At 51.5% G+C, this 19219-nt stretch overlaps 1 protein-coding gene across 2 annotated transcripts in view; it reads right to left on the bottom strand.

Annotated features, from left to right (window-relative positions):
* Positions 1–19219, bottom strand: part of NOS2 (nitric oxide synthase 2) — a 119734-nt gene that overhangs the window by 30907 nt on the left and 69608 nt on the right. Inside the window, exon 4 of one of the 2 annotated variants that reach the window (XM_045044087.1) lies at positions 6066–6239. In XM_045044087.1, the coding sequence (XP_044900022.1) occupies positions 6066–6175 (110 nt within the window). In that variant the 5' untranslated portion in view covers positions 6176–6239. Of the gene's footprint in view, positions 1–1331; positions 1480–6065; positions 6240–19219 lie in introns of those variants that run through there. The other variant, XM_019817487.3, reaches the window with a different exon arrangement.

Below are 19219 nucleotides of genomic sequence, written 5' to 3'. Positions count from 1 at the left end.
TAATCTTTCGCGGTCACCGCTAACTCCAATCTCCACCCTGCTTGTTCTTGCTTCCTGTCACTTACTTGTGGCCATAGGACTGGAGGATTTGAGAAGTAACGTTTAGATGGAAAAACAATGTCTTTGTACACTGCACATAACTACTGCCACCAAATATGAAAAACCACCTGAAAATCTACTATACAGATGGTCCAGATGACCTCATTGCCTATGGTTGGATAATTAGGTTGTGTCCAGTTTCTGCACTATTATAAATAATGCCTCACACTACTGTATACATGGTCTGATGGTGATGATGATGATGATGATGATGATGTGTGTGTGTGTGTGTGTGTGTGTACAAGCACAAAAAAACACCTGGGGGAAATGCCAGTAATAACAGTAATGACAGTCTCACTGAGATGATGACACTCTCAATTTTCCTTTATAGGCTTCTGCATTTTCCAACTTTTACTGTGTGACCATCAATTCCTTCATAAATTAGGAATTTTTTATTTTAATTTGAAAGACGAATAAGCAAAGCTAGGCACAGGTACCTAGCTACCTTCTGCCCCAGGTAGCTAGCTAATTTCTTTGGGCTAGCTGCTGGGAGCCAGGGTGGCCATAAGTCAGGTGAGCAGACTAAGGATCTGGATACTTATTGCCAAATTACTACACAGTCCATCCAGACACTCCTGCAATTTGGCTAAACCCACAGCTATGCTCAGTACCCTCTGGTCCTTCATGGGAGCAGCGGACCCTTGAAGAGCCTGCCGTCAGAAGGAGTGCTGGAGCGTGGTGCTTAGACCTGGACCTATCCACAAGCGCCGGGGTGACTGCGGATGGCTGAGGTCAGAGCAGCAGTTTGTGGCTTGTTTGGGGTAACGGGGGTCATGATTTCCCTTGCAGTTACCACTCCTGCCCACCGCCCACCGCTGCACGCACGGGGGTGGGGGGTGGGAGGTGGGCGGCGGCGGAGGGACGCTCTGGGAAACGGGTCTGATTTGTAAAACAAGAACCTCTTTGCTCTCTTAATCATATCAGCCCCAGCGCTGAAACATCTACAAAGGTCCCAAGCGCGGAAACATCCACAATTCCGACTCCAGCCCGCATAGACGCCTCTCATGGGTGCACGCGGGGCTTCTGTGGGTCGTCTGCGGCTACTAAACCGCAACCTCTTTTGTGTTCTCAACGAGAAAACCACTTTACATCCTCGTCGGCATCCTACAGAGCCAACGTCCCAACCCTCAAACTCTCACGGAAAACCGAGGCTGTGAGCGGGCCGGGGCCGCGCCCGGGCTCGAGCCGCCCGCCACCCTCCCAGGGCGGACCCGGCCCGGCGGCGGGGGTACCTGGCTCGACGGGGACCGAAGGCGGGCTGCGGCCGCAGGATCCTGCGGAGGAGCCGGCAGAGCCGGGGCCGGGCGGCCTCGCACGCGGCGCCCAGCCCCTCGCGCATGGCCCTGGTGCGGGCGCAGCTCTGAGGGCGCCCTGCTCCGCCCCGCCCCGGCCCCTTTATGGCCGCGACCCCGCAGCCCCCGCCCCGGGGCGGAGCGAGCCGGAGGCCGGCCCAGCCCGTGTTTCGCCCAGCGCCGGGCCGGGCCGGGCGGGGGTCGCCGGCGCCTCTGTTCTCGGTTTTCCGGCCGTGGCCCCGGGCTCCCTACACCCACCCGGCGTCCGCAGTGAAGTCGGCCTTCTGCTGGACGCCACTGGACTTTCTTCGGGCCAGGAGCCTGGACATGCACGGCCGGCCTCGGGTTGGTTTATTCCTCATGAAACAGTGTATGTTATCGTAACGATTCCCACCATCTGGCGCTTTATGGTTTAGAAAGCAAACTTTCCTGTTATTTCATCTATCCCTTACTTAATCCAGTCGAGAAGACAGTTCTATATGGTTTCCTCTTTATTGAGAAGCAGGCTGGGGGCTCAGAGAGGTTGAGGATCTTGCCCAAGAGCACACAGCAGCCTCAGGCCACGGCCCAAGCTCCCTTAACTCACAAGGCTGTCGCAAAGAAGCGCTATTTCTCTTTGGCGAGTTCTGTGTGATTCCAGGAAGGGAAGCCAAAGGAAGCGCAGGGCTGGGGGTGACACCGTGGGAGACACGGTGGGCGGAGGGTGGTGGAGAAGCCCCCTCAGGTCCCCTCCAGGGGCCTGGTCCTTGCTACCTGAAAGTCACAGTGCCTCCTGACTTTCCTCCATCTGTGAGTGGCTCCCTACATCAGAAGCAGGGTAACTTCTAGGGTCCAGACAGGGACAGGACAGTAGCCCTCAACCTCAGGGAACAGGGGGGCCCTCCTGCATGTAGGACAGTGTATTTAATCCCAAAGCCGAATTAAAGTGGAATGAAAGAGGGTACCTATTTTTTCTGAGCCAATCGCAGCCCAGCTAGAAACACTGAGCTCAACTTTGTTCCAAATTCCATGTAGCTTCACCTAGGTGTTCCCACAGTTGCCTTTCTCTCTCTCTCTCTCTCTCTCTCTCTCTCTCTCTCTCTCTCTCTCTCACACACACACACACACACACACACACACACACACACACCACAGGCACACATGCGCACGTGCAGGCACTGTGCTCACTTCCTAATCGTTTGTTTACATAAAATATAGAATCATTAGTCACCTATAATGGGTTCTTGGTCTCATTACATCGGAATGGATTTGAAAATTGCTTTTTAAAATCAAAATACATTAATTGGCTCCTGTTGCCTTCAGGATAAAATCCCCTTTGTACAGCCGCTTCCTCTTACAGGAACATCCTCCCCATCCCCCCTCAGTGTAGGCTAGCTGTCCAGCTGGGCCTACCTCCTCCCCAAAGCCTTCTCCCACCCCACTCCTGCCCACACGACAGCCAGGCCAGGCCCCCTCCAGTCTCCCCAGAAGAGATCCTAGTGCACCTACGTTGTCCTATAACCTGCTGTCTACCTCTCTGCCTGCCCCACCTCTGCCCTGATATATAAAGCGCTTAAACATCCCATTCTGCATGTACCCCTCCCAGAACTAGTAAGACACCATTTCCCCATTCCTTCCTCGACAGCAGGAACTCTTCTCTTGGTCCCTTTCTTGGCCCATAGTAGGCCCGTAGGGAGAGTCCATAGAGTGTAGAGGTTATGATTTTGGGCTTGGTTCAAACCTCAGCTCTATGACTTCCCAGATGCTGACCTTGAGTAAGTCACCCAACCTTGTAAAATAAGGGTAATAATAGTTCCTGCCTCAACACTGACACCATAATTAGGACTTTATAAACATTGCTATTTTTAGATGCTGTGTATGCGGTTACTAAATGGCTCAATTTGTTGCTTATTTAATTGATAAACAGAAGGGCTTCGCTGACACCTCCAAAACACCCCAGCACAGAGCCAGGTAGGTAGCCCTCAGCAAATCGCTGTTTGTGGACTAGAACATGCCCAGGCCCGAGTGGCGGCTCAGGGTAGGGGTTATGAGCCAGACTGCTGGGTTTGACTGCTGGCTCTATCATTTTCCAGCTCTGAGATCTTAAAAATTACTTAAGGGGTGCTTGGGTGGCTCAGTCGGTTGAGCATCCGACTTCGGTTCAGGTCATGATCTCGCGGTTTGTGAGTTCGAGCCCCGCACCGGGCTCTGCGCTGATAACACAGAGCCCGCTTGGGATCTTCTGTCCCCCTCTTTCTCTGCCTCTTCTCTGCTTGCGCGCACGCGCGCTCTCTCTCTCTCTCTCTCTCTCTCTCTCTCTCTCTCTCTCTTAAAAATAAATAAATCTTAAAAAATTTTACTCAAACCTCCTAGGCTCTCGTGTCCTCATGGCTACAGTGGGAGGATAACGAACGCTCCTTCCTCGTGAAGTGTTAAGAGGGTTAAATGAATTAAATGTGATATTTTCTCTCCATCGCCTCTGATACCTATGTCAGTACTTCCATCAGCTCACCCCGGCTTAAAAAGATGAGTAAAGTGAGCTAGTTTGCCTCAGGTCAACCTACAACTCAGGTTTCCTGAGTGGTCCCAAAACACAAATCAGGACTAACTGTCAGTGCTATTAGAAGGTGTGGGATCTGGGGCTCAAGGCAGTAGGCCACACTGATGGGCTAGGAGAGGAGGGGCATTCAGGATGATCTCAAAAGATGGGGGGTGGATTGGGGTCATATGGAACAGCCACAGTCAAGCGTCAGCGTGATGACAGGCCATGGGGAGCCACTGTAGACTCTAGAGCAGAAGCAGGGCTTGCTAGAAGTCATGGAGTAAGAGGGGTTGGAGCTGGGGTGGTGAGAGGGGGGTGCTGCAGCTGGGACGTGAAGAGAAGGAAGGGACACATGATTTGGTGACCTCCTGAGATCCCGGGAGGATGCTGCTGCTGTCGGTCCGCAGCATTTGAGTCTTGAAGTGCCAGGAGGACATCTAGAGGCTGTCCAACCCTGCACTCTCATCTCTCGGTCTCTTGGCCACCACAGCGCAGACTGCCTGGTGCTCTCCTCCAGTTCAACCCACACCCCACACGGGGACTGTCTTGTTCAAGAACCTGCAGCGGCTCCCTGCCTCTCCTATGGCAGCCCCCAACACAGTCATGCTGGCTTCTGTCTGAATCTTTGCCCACACTACCCGCTTCCTGCAATGCCTTTGCTACTTGTCTTGACCTCCCCACATTCTACCCTCTCTGCGAGTCCGCCGAGCCCACCTCGCTTCTGCGAAGCCCTTGGAGGGGACCCTGCTCAACATCGCTCGACCTCGTCCTAGCTGCCATCCGCGATAACAGAGACAACCACAACAGATGCCATTTACGGAGCATTTCCTCTCTGCCAGGCACAGGGCTGAGTTGAAAACTCATTTCATGCTTACCACGACCCCAGGGGATAAGCAATACTACCCCCTTCTTACAGGTGAGGAAACAGAGGCTCAGAGGCTAGGGGACTTGCCAAAGGCCGCAGGACTATTAAGTGGCAAAGCCACCTGCTTCTCTCCAAGCCCGTGCTCTTAACCTTGCCACTCTTCTGCGGCCTCTGGCAGGTGCGCTCAAGGTTGCCATCCTGCCCACCGATGTCCACGGGAAACCTTCTCTGGGGGCTGCGGGGCTATGTGGCAGCTCCGTGTGGACTGGGGCTTTGTTCTGATTCATAAGATCATGTTAATGCAGATTAACTTGTCTTTCTACTTCCTCCAGTTTGAGGCTTTGGACTCTTCTAGCATGCTCTGGAAGCCTGTTCCCTGACCGGCTGGTTGGTTGGCTAATTCTCTCAGTTCTGTCTCTGGCTTGCTTCTCCTACAGGCGGCTGGGGGTCGGGTGGGGGCGTGGGTGGGGATCAATTACCAGTCGTGTGACCTGGGGGGAGTCACTTCCCTCTTGGAGCTTCTATTTTCTTATCTGTAACATGAGACAATGACCCACACTCCACGGAGCGGCTGTGGAGATCAGTTGAGATGCAACGCACGTGAAGTGCCCTGTATGACCCTGGCACAGAGTTACTCAGTAACTCGGGTTGCCCAATAGATGATAAGAGACCCTACCATTAATCAAGTGTGTCTACGTATGGGCACACTGCTAAGTGTTTTATATGCACACTCTTGTGTCATCCTCAACCGGCTATGGGGTGGGTCCCACTGGTGTCTTCCTGCTGTGTCTGAGCATCAGAGAGGTCACACGGCAGGTGAAGAGACAGCACAGGGCCAGCTAGCACAGCCCAGCAGAAGGCTTGGATACGGTTTGTCTAATGTCCTGCTACCCTTCAGGCTGATATTCAAAATATCTACCAGTTCGTGAAGCCTGCACACCAGAGAGAATGGGATCGAACGTCAGCCGGGATGTTGCTTGTTCTAACCACTGGGCCCCACTGCCTCTTCCTCTCAAGTCAGATATTCCATACTCCCTTCCCATATTCCTCCCCCAGAGATTCCAGAATCCTTGAGGGCCAGGATTGTGCCATGTCCCTTCCTTCTACACATAGTGTCAGGCGCGATGAGGTATCCACTAAAGAGTGCCTGCGCTGAATTCCTATGGGGACATCTGAGACCTCCAGTGAGACGCCAGAGACAGGGAGAGGAATTCTGAGTTGGCGCACAGGGCAGGGAATGGAAGCCCCGGGGAAGACAAGCAGCAGGTGGTAACAGGGAAGAGCTTACCCAGAGGGGGCCCGGACGGCCTTCCCCACATTGTTGTTGATGTCTGTTTCCTCAGTCAAGTTGTACTGGTGGGATTTGGCCTTGAACAGAAACTGCCAGGGACAGGCCATCTCTATGCTTTGCAAAGCAGGTCACTTATCTGGATTGAAACTCAGAGGCTCTTCACCGACGGGGCTGAGAAGGGAAAGGAGATGATGACAGGTTAGGAAGAGTTTACGGAACTGAGCCTTCCCGATACGGTGAGTTTGCTCCGGAATCGGGACAGAAGCTGACACAAACAGCCACTTCATCCATGCTTGCAATCTCCGTTCCTATTTTGAGGTTGGATCTGGGGATCCGTGGACATAGATTTTAGTTCTACAAAGCTGCATGACAATCTGAAGGAGAAACACTGAATCCATAGCATAGCGATCGCAAAGCACATACACCCTGTGAGCCTCCTTCATAGGACCTGCTGGCCTGCCTGACCCCGGGGCAAGGTGGGGAGGAGCCCATGTGCACTGAAACAGGGGTGCCTTAGCCTGGTCCTGCAAGGTCACTCCCAGCAGTCTAACTAGCAACTGTCATGTTACACCTGCCATTGGAGAAAGCACGGGGCAGCGGAGGGGAGAGAATCATTGTTTGTGAGATCATTTGTAGAACTGTTTGTGAAAAAATGCACTCAACCCTCAACACTGGAGATCACCTCCTTTAAAAAAGGGCTGGGTGGGGGCGCCTGGGTGGCTCAGTCGGTTAAGCGGCCGACTTCGGCTCAGGTCATGATCTCTCGGTCCGTGAGTTCGAGCCCCGCGTCAGGCTCTGTGCTGACAGCTCAGAGCCTGGAGCCTGTTTCAGATTCTGTGTCTCCCTCTCTCTGACCCTCCCCCATTCAAGCTGTGTCTGTCTCTGTCTCAAAAATAAATAAACGTTAAATTAAAAAAAAAAATTAAAAAAAAAAAAAGGGCTGGGTGCCTGGGTGGCTCAGTTGGTTGAGCATCCAGCTTTGGCTCAGGTCATGATCTCACAGTTCGTGGGTTTGAGCCCTGCGTCGGGCTCTGGGCTGATAGCTCAGAGCCTGGAGCCTGCTTCGGATTCTGTGTCTCCCTTGCTGTCTGCCCCTACCCCACTCCTGCTCTGTCTCTCTCTGTCCCTCAAAAATGAATAAATGCTAAAAAAAAATTTTTTTAAAGGGCAAAAAAGGGACACCTAAGTGGAGGGCCAGGTCTGGTCCAGGCTAGCCCCCAGCATGCCTTCTCAATGGCAAAACCCTCTGCGTTGGAAGGCAGTGTGGTGATGTGGCCCATGTAGGAATCTTAGAGGCCCCCAAACCTGGGTTCAAGTCCTGGGTCTACTAGTTGCATGACCTGGATTGAGTTATTTACCTGAGACTCATTTCTTCATCTGTAAAATGGGCTTAATAATACTCAACAGAACTCGTTTGCGAGGGGAAAGGCGCACATTATAAGGATTGAGTAGGGGGTGCCTGGGTGGCACAGTCGGTTAAGCGTCCGACTTCAGCCAGGTCACGATCTCGCGGTCCGGGAGTTCGAGCCCCGCGTCAGGCTCTGGGCTGATGGCTCAGAGCCTGGAGCCTGTTTCCGATTCTGTGTCTCCCTCTTTCTCTGCCCCTCCCCCGTTCATGCTGTCTCTCTCTGTCCCAAAAATAAATAAACGTTGAAAAAAAAAAATTAGAAAAAAAAAAAAAAGGATTGAGTAGGATCGCCTGTATAAAGATTCCTAGCAGATTTCTCCCCGCTCTCCAATCTGAATTTGCCAAAAAGGTTTTCCTGGAACTGTAGCAAATTTTGCAGGGAAAAATATCTAAACAAGATGCCCTTTCCAAGTGGCCGAACCTCACGTGGGCATTTCTTAGATTTCCACCAGTTTATCTCTGTAGGCAGAAAATTCCCACAGTTTTCTGGACCTTCCCAAACTAGAAGAAGCAAAACCCCCTCAAAACAGTAGCTTCCCCAGAAATGAAGACAGCTCACCTCACCTCGCCGCTGGCCACGCTGCCTCAGCAGGGTACGGACAAGCACGCCGGGGAGACCTGTGCCTGAGGCCTTGGGAACCACTTCAAACTGCCCGGGTGCCTCACCGAGGGTGACCGAGAGGTCTCAGACCAGCGATGCTGAGTTCTTTGGGGCCAGAAAGTCTCAGGCTCAACTGACCGCAAAGTTATGAGCATACTGGCAGCTAAGTTATATTTATACCCACCCAGTGTCATCCAGGGAGCCGTTTTTGCATAAAGGTCTGTTTTTTTTTGTTTCCAAAGGGAGTGTCCCCAGCTGGGTGTACAGTTTGCTAATTTATGACTGGGGCTCCTGGTCTGTTGGTGACCTGCTCCTGCTGTTACATCACCCTATGTGGTGCATCCTCCGTAAACCGACTGCTTCCTGGTCCCAGGTCCTTGGCGGCAGCTGATCAGCAGGGTGGGGTGGGGGTGGGGTCTGATACAGGAGTCATCGTGGAGCCAGATTTTATTTAGCTAAGCCACATTGCCTGGATTTCAGCATCTGGGTACTTTTTTTCCTCAGCAGGGAGCGCTCTGGTTAATTCCCGTCTGGCCTCTTAGTTTTCCAGCTGGTGGCAGGGGTCCAGGAAGCTGGGGAATGTTGACAGCATGGAACACACTGGAAAATGCCCAGGTTACAGAAGTCCAGTGATGCTGGATGATGCCAGTGTCCCAAACAGGTCACTGAAATATTCAGCTTGCGTTTGGGGAAAGGGAAGGGGATTCAGTGGCACAGAGAGATCTCTCAGATGTTGGACCCACTATGTCTCACCCTCAGAGAATAATTGGTAGAATAATTTTCTACAGGGAAAAAAAAATTCCTTTTTTGTAACAGAAATTCTCTTATACGTTCTTCTATGGAAAATTATCATTTCTTATACTTCCATTTATTATAATACTTCCAATCCGGTATTCCTGTATGGTATGGATTGTTTCCACCATCCTGGAAATGTTTCATCATCCTAACACATCACTGTCGCCATCCATTTGTCTCCTTCCTTCCCATCCCGAATTAAATGCAGCATTATGATGGATGGAATTCGTTTAAGATAAACTGAGTCCCAAAAAAACCACGAAGAGAAGCTCAAAGATCTTTGTGGAATGGATGAATGAAAAATAGGAGTAGGCTGCAATCAGTTTCAACATGCCAAAGCCATCCTTCGTTCAGGCTTTAGCAAGTTCAGTTTAGGGACACCAAGCTGCTTGAGGAAAGACACTGTTTCCCTGGGCTCAGTGAGTGCAAAGCTTAGAGAAAAGAATGATGGATAATTATGGTACAGAGTGATACATGCAGTGATGGAGGGATGGCGTGGCAGAAGTAGGTGAACCTACATTACTCAGGGATGGTTCAAAAGGGAGAGGGCACCAGGACAGGGTCTTAAGGGATGATTAGGAGTTTGCCTCACTCTAATCCCTATTCCCTGTAACTGCTTCCACATATTTGGCTATTCTTGCTGCAAATACGTGTGCTAATTCCTTTAACACCTCTAGCAGTCTCATGAGATGGGTACTACTATTTGCCATTCGTGGAATCCTCTAGAATCCCATGGACTCAGCATCAGAGCACCCGGTTGGTTTTGCCTCAGGAAATGCAGATATTCAGTTATTTGAGCTATCAAACATGTGACAGTCGGGCCTTGGATGCACGGTCGTACCCAGAATGTGTGTGCGTTGCCCTTCACTTGAGGTTGGTGCCTGGCTTGATGGGAGATGCTCCCATCCCTAGTGAAGAGGAACTCTCCCGCTTGCGGTTCCTGGGAGTGTCTCCGTGTACTCCTTACCTTGCTGTTGGCTTTCCTGTGCAAGAGGCCTCCTTTTACATGACCCCTTGAAGTGTGTGGCGTTTATGACTGTCCAGCTGCCTGGTAGACTGTCCAGACTGCCCAGTTGCCTTCTTTGATTCCATCCCTCTGGATAGGTATGGAAGCTGATGCATCTGAAGTCTCAGCAAATCCGTGGCAGGGTCAGGACAGAACCCAGGTCTCCTGTCTCCCCAATAAATCATGAGCTGCTGGGGGTAGGCATTCTCACCACCCAGTATCCCAAACACCCACCAATCGGCACAGACTGGGCCCTCGGGAGGCATTAGCTAAAAGAGTGGCGAGAGGTACCAAGCAAAGGGCCTCTGGAGTGCCTGGTGCAGGGTGACAGCGGGACCATTTGTTTCCTTTCCCGGTTCCTTTGTGTTCTGCTCCCATCGCCAGTCTGAGCGTCAAGGGTGCCACATCACCTTGGGGCCTGCTCTAACACAGCCTGTGTCAACCCGTGGTGTTCTTGGTCCCTGGCAGGGTTCAGGTCAGTAGTCACTGCCCGACCTGAGCACCAGGCTTTGCAGACGTGGCTGCGATGGGTCTGAGAGGTCCTGGGTTTGAGGGGTGACTGGGTGACTCAGTCGGTTAAGCATCTGACTTCGGCTCAGATCATGATCCTGCGGTTCGTGGGATCAAGCCCTGTGTCGGGCTCTGTGCTGATAGCTCAGAGCCTAGAGCCTGCTTTGGATTCTGTCTCCCTCTCTCTCTGCCTCTATCCTGCTCGTGCTCTGTCTCTTTCTGTCTCTCAGAAATAAATAAGCGTGAAAAAAAAATTTTTTTTTTAATCTGAAAGGTCCTCGGTTCGAGGGGCAGCCCCACTATTGAGCTGTGTGACCTCAGAATAGACAGCCCTCCTCTCCAGGCCTGACTTCTCACACAACCCACGGTGGCCGAGATCAAAGCGAGTGGATGAGAACCATGAAAATGCCTTGAGCCACGGAGCAAAAAGGCAGCCAAGCAAGAATGTTTGGGCCCCGCTGTGGGTCAGAGAATAACAATTCACCTTTTGACAAAGAGCAAGTGGGGGACACAGACTCTCTTCCAGAGGGTTAGCACCCCATCACGAACATGAATCCCCAGTTTTCTTTCTGTCACATGGCACTCATTTATTACTTTTTTTATTGGGGGAAAACTCACCAGGGGAAAAAAAACTCACCATTTTAATTATTCTCAAGTGCACATGTCTGTGGTTTTTGGCATATTCATGATCTTTAGTATAGTCGTAATCACCACTATCCCAATACTTAGTCCCAACAGTGAGAAAGAGAGTGACTGTAACTGTGAGGATGGTGACACACAGAGAGGTTAAGAGATCCCCCAGGGTCACACAGCAGGAAGCCTTGGAGCTGGAACAAGCCATGGGCCCTGATCCCCTTCACCCTCCTGAGCTCAACTGCACGCAGAGTCCAGGGCTGGCTCTCTGGGCCTGCTCTTGGCCCTACTCACCCAACGGGCCACATTCCTGGGCCTCTTCTGATGATGGATGTGGCCAGTGAATGCTGCCAAGGAGAAATCAGAGAGCACCTTGAAGAGCAGGCCGGGACAGGTGGGCCCCTGGCAAGGCGGGGGGGGGGGGGGGGGGGGGGGGGGGAGGTAGAGGTTCTGAGGCCTCCACAGAGAACACCTCCTCCTTTTGTTACTAGGGCATCTGGGACATCACGCCTGTAGCAAGCCCCACTGGCATTCCTCAGCCTCATCATCCTGGGACTGATTTTCCATCAAATAAAATTAACCTGCTCCTGCGCCAGGCTGTGGAGGTGCCTCAGCTCCACTGGGGCCTCGGCAGGTAGCCACGTTGAAGCTCTTTCTACAAAAGTAATGCTCAGAGGGCACGGTGACCAAGCAAGGCACTTTCATGGATCAGCCACCCGATCCGCACAACAGCCCATGAGGTGGGTGTTACTACTAGCCTCGTTTTGTAGACGGGGAAATGGAGGCCCAGCGAAGTTGAATTTGTCCAGGATCACACAGTTCGGCAGCGGCGAGGCTAAAACCCTAGAGTTCCAGCTCGCAGGCTGGAGTCCCCCTTCCACACCTCCTCCAGCCTGTCAAGCCCTGCAAAGGGGACAATCAGGACAGGGTTCCAGGGGAGCAAGCCTCCCGCACCACACCCCACTGCCTTTCTTGGACTCTTCCCCCACCCCCCCGCCCCCAACACTGTCCTGTAATAAGAATTCCCCAGCATGAGAATTACAGCCACCACGAACCACATAACTACAGCCAGGCCCTGAGCTTACTGCTCATCTTAGTCAATAGCTCCAGCAGCCCTTGGCGAGGAAGGCACTATTATCTAGCCAATTTCACAAGTAGGGAAACTGAGGCACAGGAAGGTTGAGCAACCAGCCCAGTGTCACTCAGCTGATAAAAGGCAGAGCTGAGGCTCGGCCCAGGTCTGAGACCAAGGTCTCACTGAATCCAGATGACTCCCCACCTCGTGTGCCCTGTGTACTTGCCCATTTCACTGCAAGTGAGCATACCCCGGGGGCAAAGAGGACAAGTAGAAGGAAGGGGGTGGCAAACTGAGGCCGAGGGAAGAGCGGAGGATTACCTTGGGTTGAACGTTCTCTCCCCATACCAGTGTCTGTTGCCAGTGCTGTGCAATACAAGGCAGGTGCAGGGACCCCCCAGGAAGGGGCAGAGGGGTCCCTGCCCCATGCCCCTGCTTCACAGAAGCCCCCATGGGATCCTCTCAATGGCTCTTTGAGGGAGTTACTGTACAGAGGAGGAAGCTGCAGTTTAAAGAGGGAAAGTGACTTGCCTGAGTTACCCAGGAAGGGGCTGAGTTGGGATTTGAACCCAGAACTCTCAGACTCTAAAGGCGGTTGTTCCTATGCCATGTACTCATGGGGTGCCCATTAGGTAGGACTCAGCATGATGGTGGACAAAGGGGTGATCCCAAAGACACAGCCCTTGTCTTCCTCACTCTCAGAATATGTGTTATAATAAGGGAAAGAGGGCCACCCTTCTCTGTATGCTAAGCTCCACAAGGACAGGAGGACTCTGTCACATTTATCTCTGCATTTCTGTGCTATACGGTAGGTGGTCAAACATTGATTGCATGGAGGATTTGTGTACTTACTATGTGCACAGCACTTTACCCAACCTCACCACAACCCTGCAATGAAGGGGCCACGCTTCCCGTCTTACAGATGGGGCACTGAGGCTCAAGAAGGTGGCCCACTGTCTCAAGGACCATCCATCAGAACTGGACAGCCAGAAATGCAGTCCTGCGTCTTCCCTGTGCTGAAGCAAAGGAGCTGCCCCCTAGGGGACAGTACCGCACAAAGCGCGTGGCTGTGCTGCTCAGATGCTGAGGGCACCTGGCCTCCAGGTGAGCAGGGCTCATGGGGACTGCAGTCCTTCAGGCAAGCGCTGCCATGGCTGACTGCCGGACGGCGGCATTTCTGCAGGGTCTCCAACACTCGGGTTTACCATCCCTACCCTGTACGCATGTGGCTGTGAGGCCAGACTGGACTGTGTTTCACTCCTGGCTCAGCCAGGTGAACTTGGCCAAGTCCCCAGGCTCAGGCTTTTTAGCTGCAGTGAGAGCTCCTTTGTATGGTTTTCCCCAGGATAAAATGAGATCCTGTCTTCAAAGTGCCAGGCACCCAAGAGATACTAACAGTTCCTTTCCTAGGAGATGGGGAAGCTGAGAGTGTCTCATTCCTAAGTCTCCCCTTCTTCCAGTCCAGAAGGTCCCCAACCTCCCTTGCACTCATCTGGTCCATCCTCCTGCTTCTTTCTCCTCCCCAAGGTTCACTGATACCAACCCCCTTTCAGATGGTGACGTGGTTGCTTATATATCTGGTCTCTCCCCTGAGTGTCTTATAACCTCAGCACTCAGCACACAGTAGGCGCTCAGTAGATGTCCTTACAGATGATGCGACAGGCAAGGTGATCTGGGTAACCCGGGTCAAATGACATGTCTCCCAAAGTGTGGTCAATGTACTTAGGGCACTCCTTAGGAGTCATACCTGGAATCGCCTTATTTTTATTTTTACAGTTAAAGTTTTTATGGATGTGATTACTGTCTGTGACCATTTACTGGTTTTTCAACTTGCAGAAAGTGATAAACATTCATTTTAGATTACATTTTTGGGGGGCGCCTGGGTGGCTCAGTCGGTTGGGCGGCTGACTTCGGCTCAGGTTATGATCTCACAGCTTGTGAGTTCGAGCCCTGTGACGGGATCTATGCTGACAGCTCAGAGCCTGGAGCCTGCTTCGGATTCTGTGTCTCCCTCTCTGTGCCCCTCCCCGACTCACACTGTCTCTCTCAAAAATAAACATAAAAAAAAAAAAAAAAAAAGAAATACATTTTTTTAAGTTCAAAAAAAAAGAGTCGTTTTAAGGAAAAAAATATTTAAGCAATGATAGTATATGTGGCATGCAGGTGTGAAAGAATTCCTGAAGGTGAAACACACACACACCTGCAAGGAACATATACTCGCGTGTATGCAAGTCTTGACTTGTCAGCAACTATGCGTGCACACACATGCTCGCGTGGGACTCAGGGCAAGTCACGCGTCCTAGTAAGGTTTCCCTCCCCTCACCTGACAGAGGAAGGCACCAGGGAAGAGGCTCTCTAAGGATTCTCCCAGCTCTGATACCCTAAAGGCATCGGGTCTCAAGCAGGCCCCCAGCCCCTGAGCCCCACGTCATTTGCCGACTGACCACTGGAGGGTGTGAGTCACACAAAATTCCAGCCACTGGGTAGACAAGGTCTCCCTGACTGTGGACCCCTTGAATGACTTGGAGATGACAGAAGCAGAGGGATTTTTGTTGGAAATGCCCAGGTGGTCACCTGGGGTGGACAGACCTAAGGTGGCCCAGAAGATGGGCGGCTTTACTCCCTGAGTCCCTGGAGTGTGACTCATGGTGGCTGGCACAAGCCTGTTTTTCACTGGCCGGGCCGGCCCAGTGCGTAAGGACCTGACCAGCTCACAGGGGCATTCCAGCCAGGAATTTTCTTTAAGGGTCAGCTTTATTTTTGACGTTCCCCAGAACATTTTCTTTTCTCTGCCCTTCTATGCTGCTTCCTGGGTTGAGGATTAATACATAGAGTGGCATCCGGGCAGCCCCCAAGGCAAGGTAACTTCAAGGTGCAAGGATTCAGTTACAAGTAGTATATTTGGGACATGCAGGGGACATCAGTAGGGAAATGGGGAAGGGCAGGCAGCCATCAAGGGTTGTAACATTAAGCCAGTTGCCACAACGGGCAACTGGAGTTCAATTCCACAGGGAAACATAGGATACAGTAGAGAGCACCATCGGAGGGACAAGACTGCTGGCTGTTTGCAGCCAGAGAATCGCTGGTTGAGGCTGCTCCCAGGGGGATTGTGGCAGCGTGGCCTTCCTTGGTTCTGGAAAAGCCCATAGGCCCAGAGATGCAGCTGCTGGTAGCTGGAATTCACAGGGTGCCCTGGAATGAGAGATGTGGGCAAAACACAGGCTGCATGGTACAGGTGGGTGAGGGCTAGGCCAAATGGAGGAGGAAGACAAGTGTGTGGTCACTTTCTCCCCAGCTTCAGCCTCTGAGGATGTTGGATGCTAATTCCAGAAGAAGTTCTAAAGGCCTTCCCACCAGCTTAACACAGCCCCTTGGGTCCTTCCGTAAAAAGCTGTGCATCTTTGGTTGGGCCACATGAGCCCTCTGGGCCTCTGTGTTTTCAGTTATGGTTCTCTGGAGCCCTTCCAGCTCTGATATCTGGGTTTCCCTGAGTAGCCCTGCCTCATGGATGTCTTGTCTCTGGTGCTCTGGGGAGAGCCCCCTTCCTGACCAGAGCGCCCTCCAAAAAGCAGAACAGTAACTGGCACTTCCAACTCCAGATTCTGGCCACGTGGTGCACAAAGATGTTCAGGGCATCATTGCGGATGAGAGTCCGAAACAACCTCAATGGTCATCATTTAAAAAGTCAGGCTGGTCCAGGAGCGCCTGGGTGGCTCAGTCAGTTAAGCGTCCAACTTTGGCTCAGGTCACAATCTCACAGCTCGTGATTTCGAGCTCTGCGTGGGGCTCTGGGCTGACAGCTCAGAGTCTGGAGCCTGCTTTGGATTCTGTGTCTCCCTCTGTCTCTGCCCCTCCCCTGCTTGTGCTCTGTCTCTCCTTCTCTCCCAAAACTAAATAAACATTAAAAAATAATAATAAAATAAAGTCATGCTGGTCCAGCTTTGGAGTCCAGCTTTAGGGCGGGCCATAATATAGTCAAAGAAGTGAAGTCTATTAAGAATTTTTTTATGACAAGGAACAATGCTTATGATATCAGCTAGAAAAACGTCAGATTGTAGCACACAATGATCCCCACCACATAAAATAGAGGCACAGGGGGGAAAAACAGAAAAAAAAAAAAACTAAAATATGAAGAGTGGTGGATATATGAGCAATAGTTATTTTCTCCTTTATCCATCTCTGCACTTTCCTTGTGGGCCTGGGGGTGGGGCAGGGGGGAGCAGGCAGTTTTCTTGCTGTGTATACAGATCGGGACCTGCAGGAGAGCCCTCAGAGAAGGGTGATAGGCCTTCTGCCCGGCTGGCTGCTGAGCTTACAAGGGAGGCACCTGCTTTCCTCTAAGAGGGAAACTGGGCCTTCAGCATCTGATATGTGTGCCTCTGCTACCTCATCTGGGCACCTCAGGGCTCTTCCAGCCTCTCTAGAAACTCCCCAGCAAGCCATACCTTTACAGGCACTCTTCTCTCTGCCTAGACTGACCTTCCAGACAGCTCCCCAACCCCACACACTTGCCCTGGCTAACTCTAATCCCCTCCAGAGTCTGTTTTACTTCATGGTATTGTCCTCTCTAGAAGGGTCCCCTGACTCTCCACCCCAAGCTCCCTGGGGTCCCCCTCCAGCCCAACACTGATCCCACTCTTTGCATTGTGGCTCATTCATCTGTCTCCTTTCCTAGACACAAGTTCCCCAAGGCCAAGGCCATGTCTCACACATCTCCGTGGTACCAGCACCATGCCTGGCATATAGTAGATACTCAATAAAAATTTTTTAATTAAGATATAATTCACATGCCATAAAATTCACCTTTTACAAGTGTACAAGTCAGTGGTTTTTCCTATTTTCACAAGGTTGTGCAACCATCACCTCTATCCAATTCCAGAACATTTCCACCACCCCAAAAAGAAACCTTATACCCATTAGCAGTCACTCCTCATTTTCTCCAACCCCCAGCCCTAGGCAACCACTAATCTGCCTTTGTCTCTGAATTTGCCTATTCTGGGCATTTTATATAAACGGAGTCATGAAATAGGTCTTTTCCTGTCTGGCTTCTTTCACTTAGCATAATGTTGTCAAGATTTAGGCATGTTGCAGGATGTATCAGTACTTCGTTTCTTTTTACAACCCAATAATACTCCATTGCATGGACATGCCAGTTTTTTTTATCCATTCATCAGTGGATGGTCATTTGGGTCATTTCTACTGTTTGGATATTATGAATAATGCCGCTATAAAAATTTGCATACAGGTTTTTGTGTGAACAAATATTTTCAGTTCTCTTGGGTACGTACTTAGGAGTGGAATTGTTGGGTCATGGGGTAACTTTATGCTTCGCTTGTTTCTTTTTAAAAAAATTTTTTTTCAACGTTTTTTATTTATTTTTGGGACAGAGAGAGACAGAGCATGAACGGGGCAGGGGCAGAGAGAGAGGGAGACACAGAATCGGAAGCAGGCTCCAGGCTCCGAGCCATCAGCCCAGAGCCTGATGTGGGGCTCGAACTCACGGACCGCGAGATCGTGACCTGGCTGAAGTCGGACGCTCAACCGACTGCGCCACCCAGGCGCCCCTATGCTTTGCTTGCTTCTTAAGCTTTAACCTTTTGAGGACCTGCCAGACTGTTTTCCAAAGTAGCTGCTCCATTTTCCACTCCCACCAGCAGTGGGTGAGGGTTATGATTTCTCCATATCCTCACCAACATTTATTATTGCCTGTCTTTTTAAAACTTTTTTAATTAAAAAAAATTTTAATGTTTATTTCTGAGAGAGAGAGAGAGAGAGAGAATGAGTGGGGGAGGAGCAGAGAAAGCGAGGGAGACGCAGAATCCGAAGCAGGCTCCAGGCTCCGAGCTGTCAGCACAGAGCCTGCTGCCGGGCTTGAACTCATGAACCGCGAGATCATGACCTGAGCTGAAGTCAGACGCTTAACTGAATGAGCCGCCCAGGCGCCCTGCCTGTCTTTTTTATAATAGCTTCCAAGTGGTTGTGCAGTGGTCAATGGCCTTTGGATGGTTGGATGGATGGTTGGATGGATGGATGGATGGACATGTAGAAGGAATGCCAGTCCCTGAGCTATGAGCTCTGGTTTTGGTAGGAGAGACCGCTCCCCCGTTGCTGGGGGCCTGCACTGGATGGACACACAGTAATCTGCAGCCCATCCTAAACTGTGGTTCCAGACACCCAGTTTGCCTCACTCGTGGGCAGTTCAGAGTGTGTAGATGACTTGGACTCCCCGAGAGCCATGAAGAGGCTGTGTACAGGACCCCTTTCTGGATGAGGCAAGCTCTGGAACCTCTTTAAGCCTCAGTTTCCTCTTCCAGGAAGTGGAAATAATAAGCCCAGCCTGTGGGATGACAGAATACGGGAATGCGCATACATTGCCTGCACAGGGCGCAGTGTGGTGGGCGTTTCCTTTTTCCAGTCTGTTTTCTCAGAGGTCTGTCCAATATGTGCGCAAATGTTGATGCATTAATTAACTACTGGAAAAGGGCTGGAGAAGGCGTGGGGGGTGGGGCAGTGGAAGGGCAGAGGGAGAAAGACAGGCAAGAGAGGTTCCTATATGGCAGGAAGCTGCTGCCGGGCAGTGGAGGGTCACTGAGTGGGTGGGAGTTGCAGACATTCCTGGGAAGATTAGCACTGGCCCCCGGAGGGGATTTCTTCCCAGCCATTTGTATCTTTTAGTACTCCCACTTTCCGGATTCCTGAGCCTCTCATTTAGGGCCTTGGAGGGGGTAGGGATTTGGGGGGGGGGCACCTGAGAAGAGCCCATCGGGACTCAACCACAGCTCCACGGGCAAACCTCACAGAAGGGTTTTCCAGATTCCAGGACCAACCTAAACAGCCAAGGCTACTCAGAGCCTCACAGCGTGGAGGATTTTAAGGCTCAGTAGAGAAAATAGTCGCATCTGCGCCCAGGCTCAGGCATGAGGCACTGTAAGAGCAATGACCTATATTTACTGTTTTAGACCCTGTGAGGTGAGCTCCCTGTTGGATAGTTTCTGTGTCACCTAAGTAATTTGATGGTTGGGACAGTTAAAATGTCAGGAGAGAAAGAGGACAAGGGCAAAATAAATTGCTGGAATGGCTGGGGTGGTGGCAGCCATTGGCTCTGCCCCCATCCCGGAGACCC

This window comes from Felis catus, chromosome E1, assembly GCF_018350175.1.
Source record: "Felis catus isolate Fca126 chromosome E1, F.catus_Fca126_mat1.0, whole genome shotgun sequence".
Lineage (NCBI taxonomy): Eukaryota > Metazoa > Chordata > Mammalia > Carnivora > Felidae > Felis > Felis catus.
The sequence above is the reverse complement of the archived record's forward strand: the minus strand, read 5'-3'. Positions and strand labels throughout refer to the sequence as shown.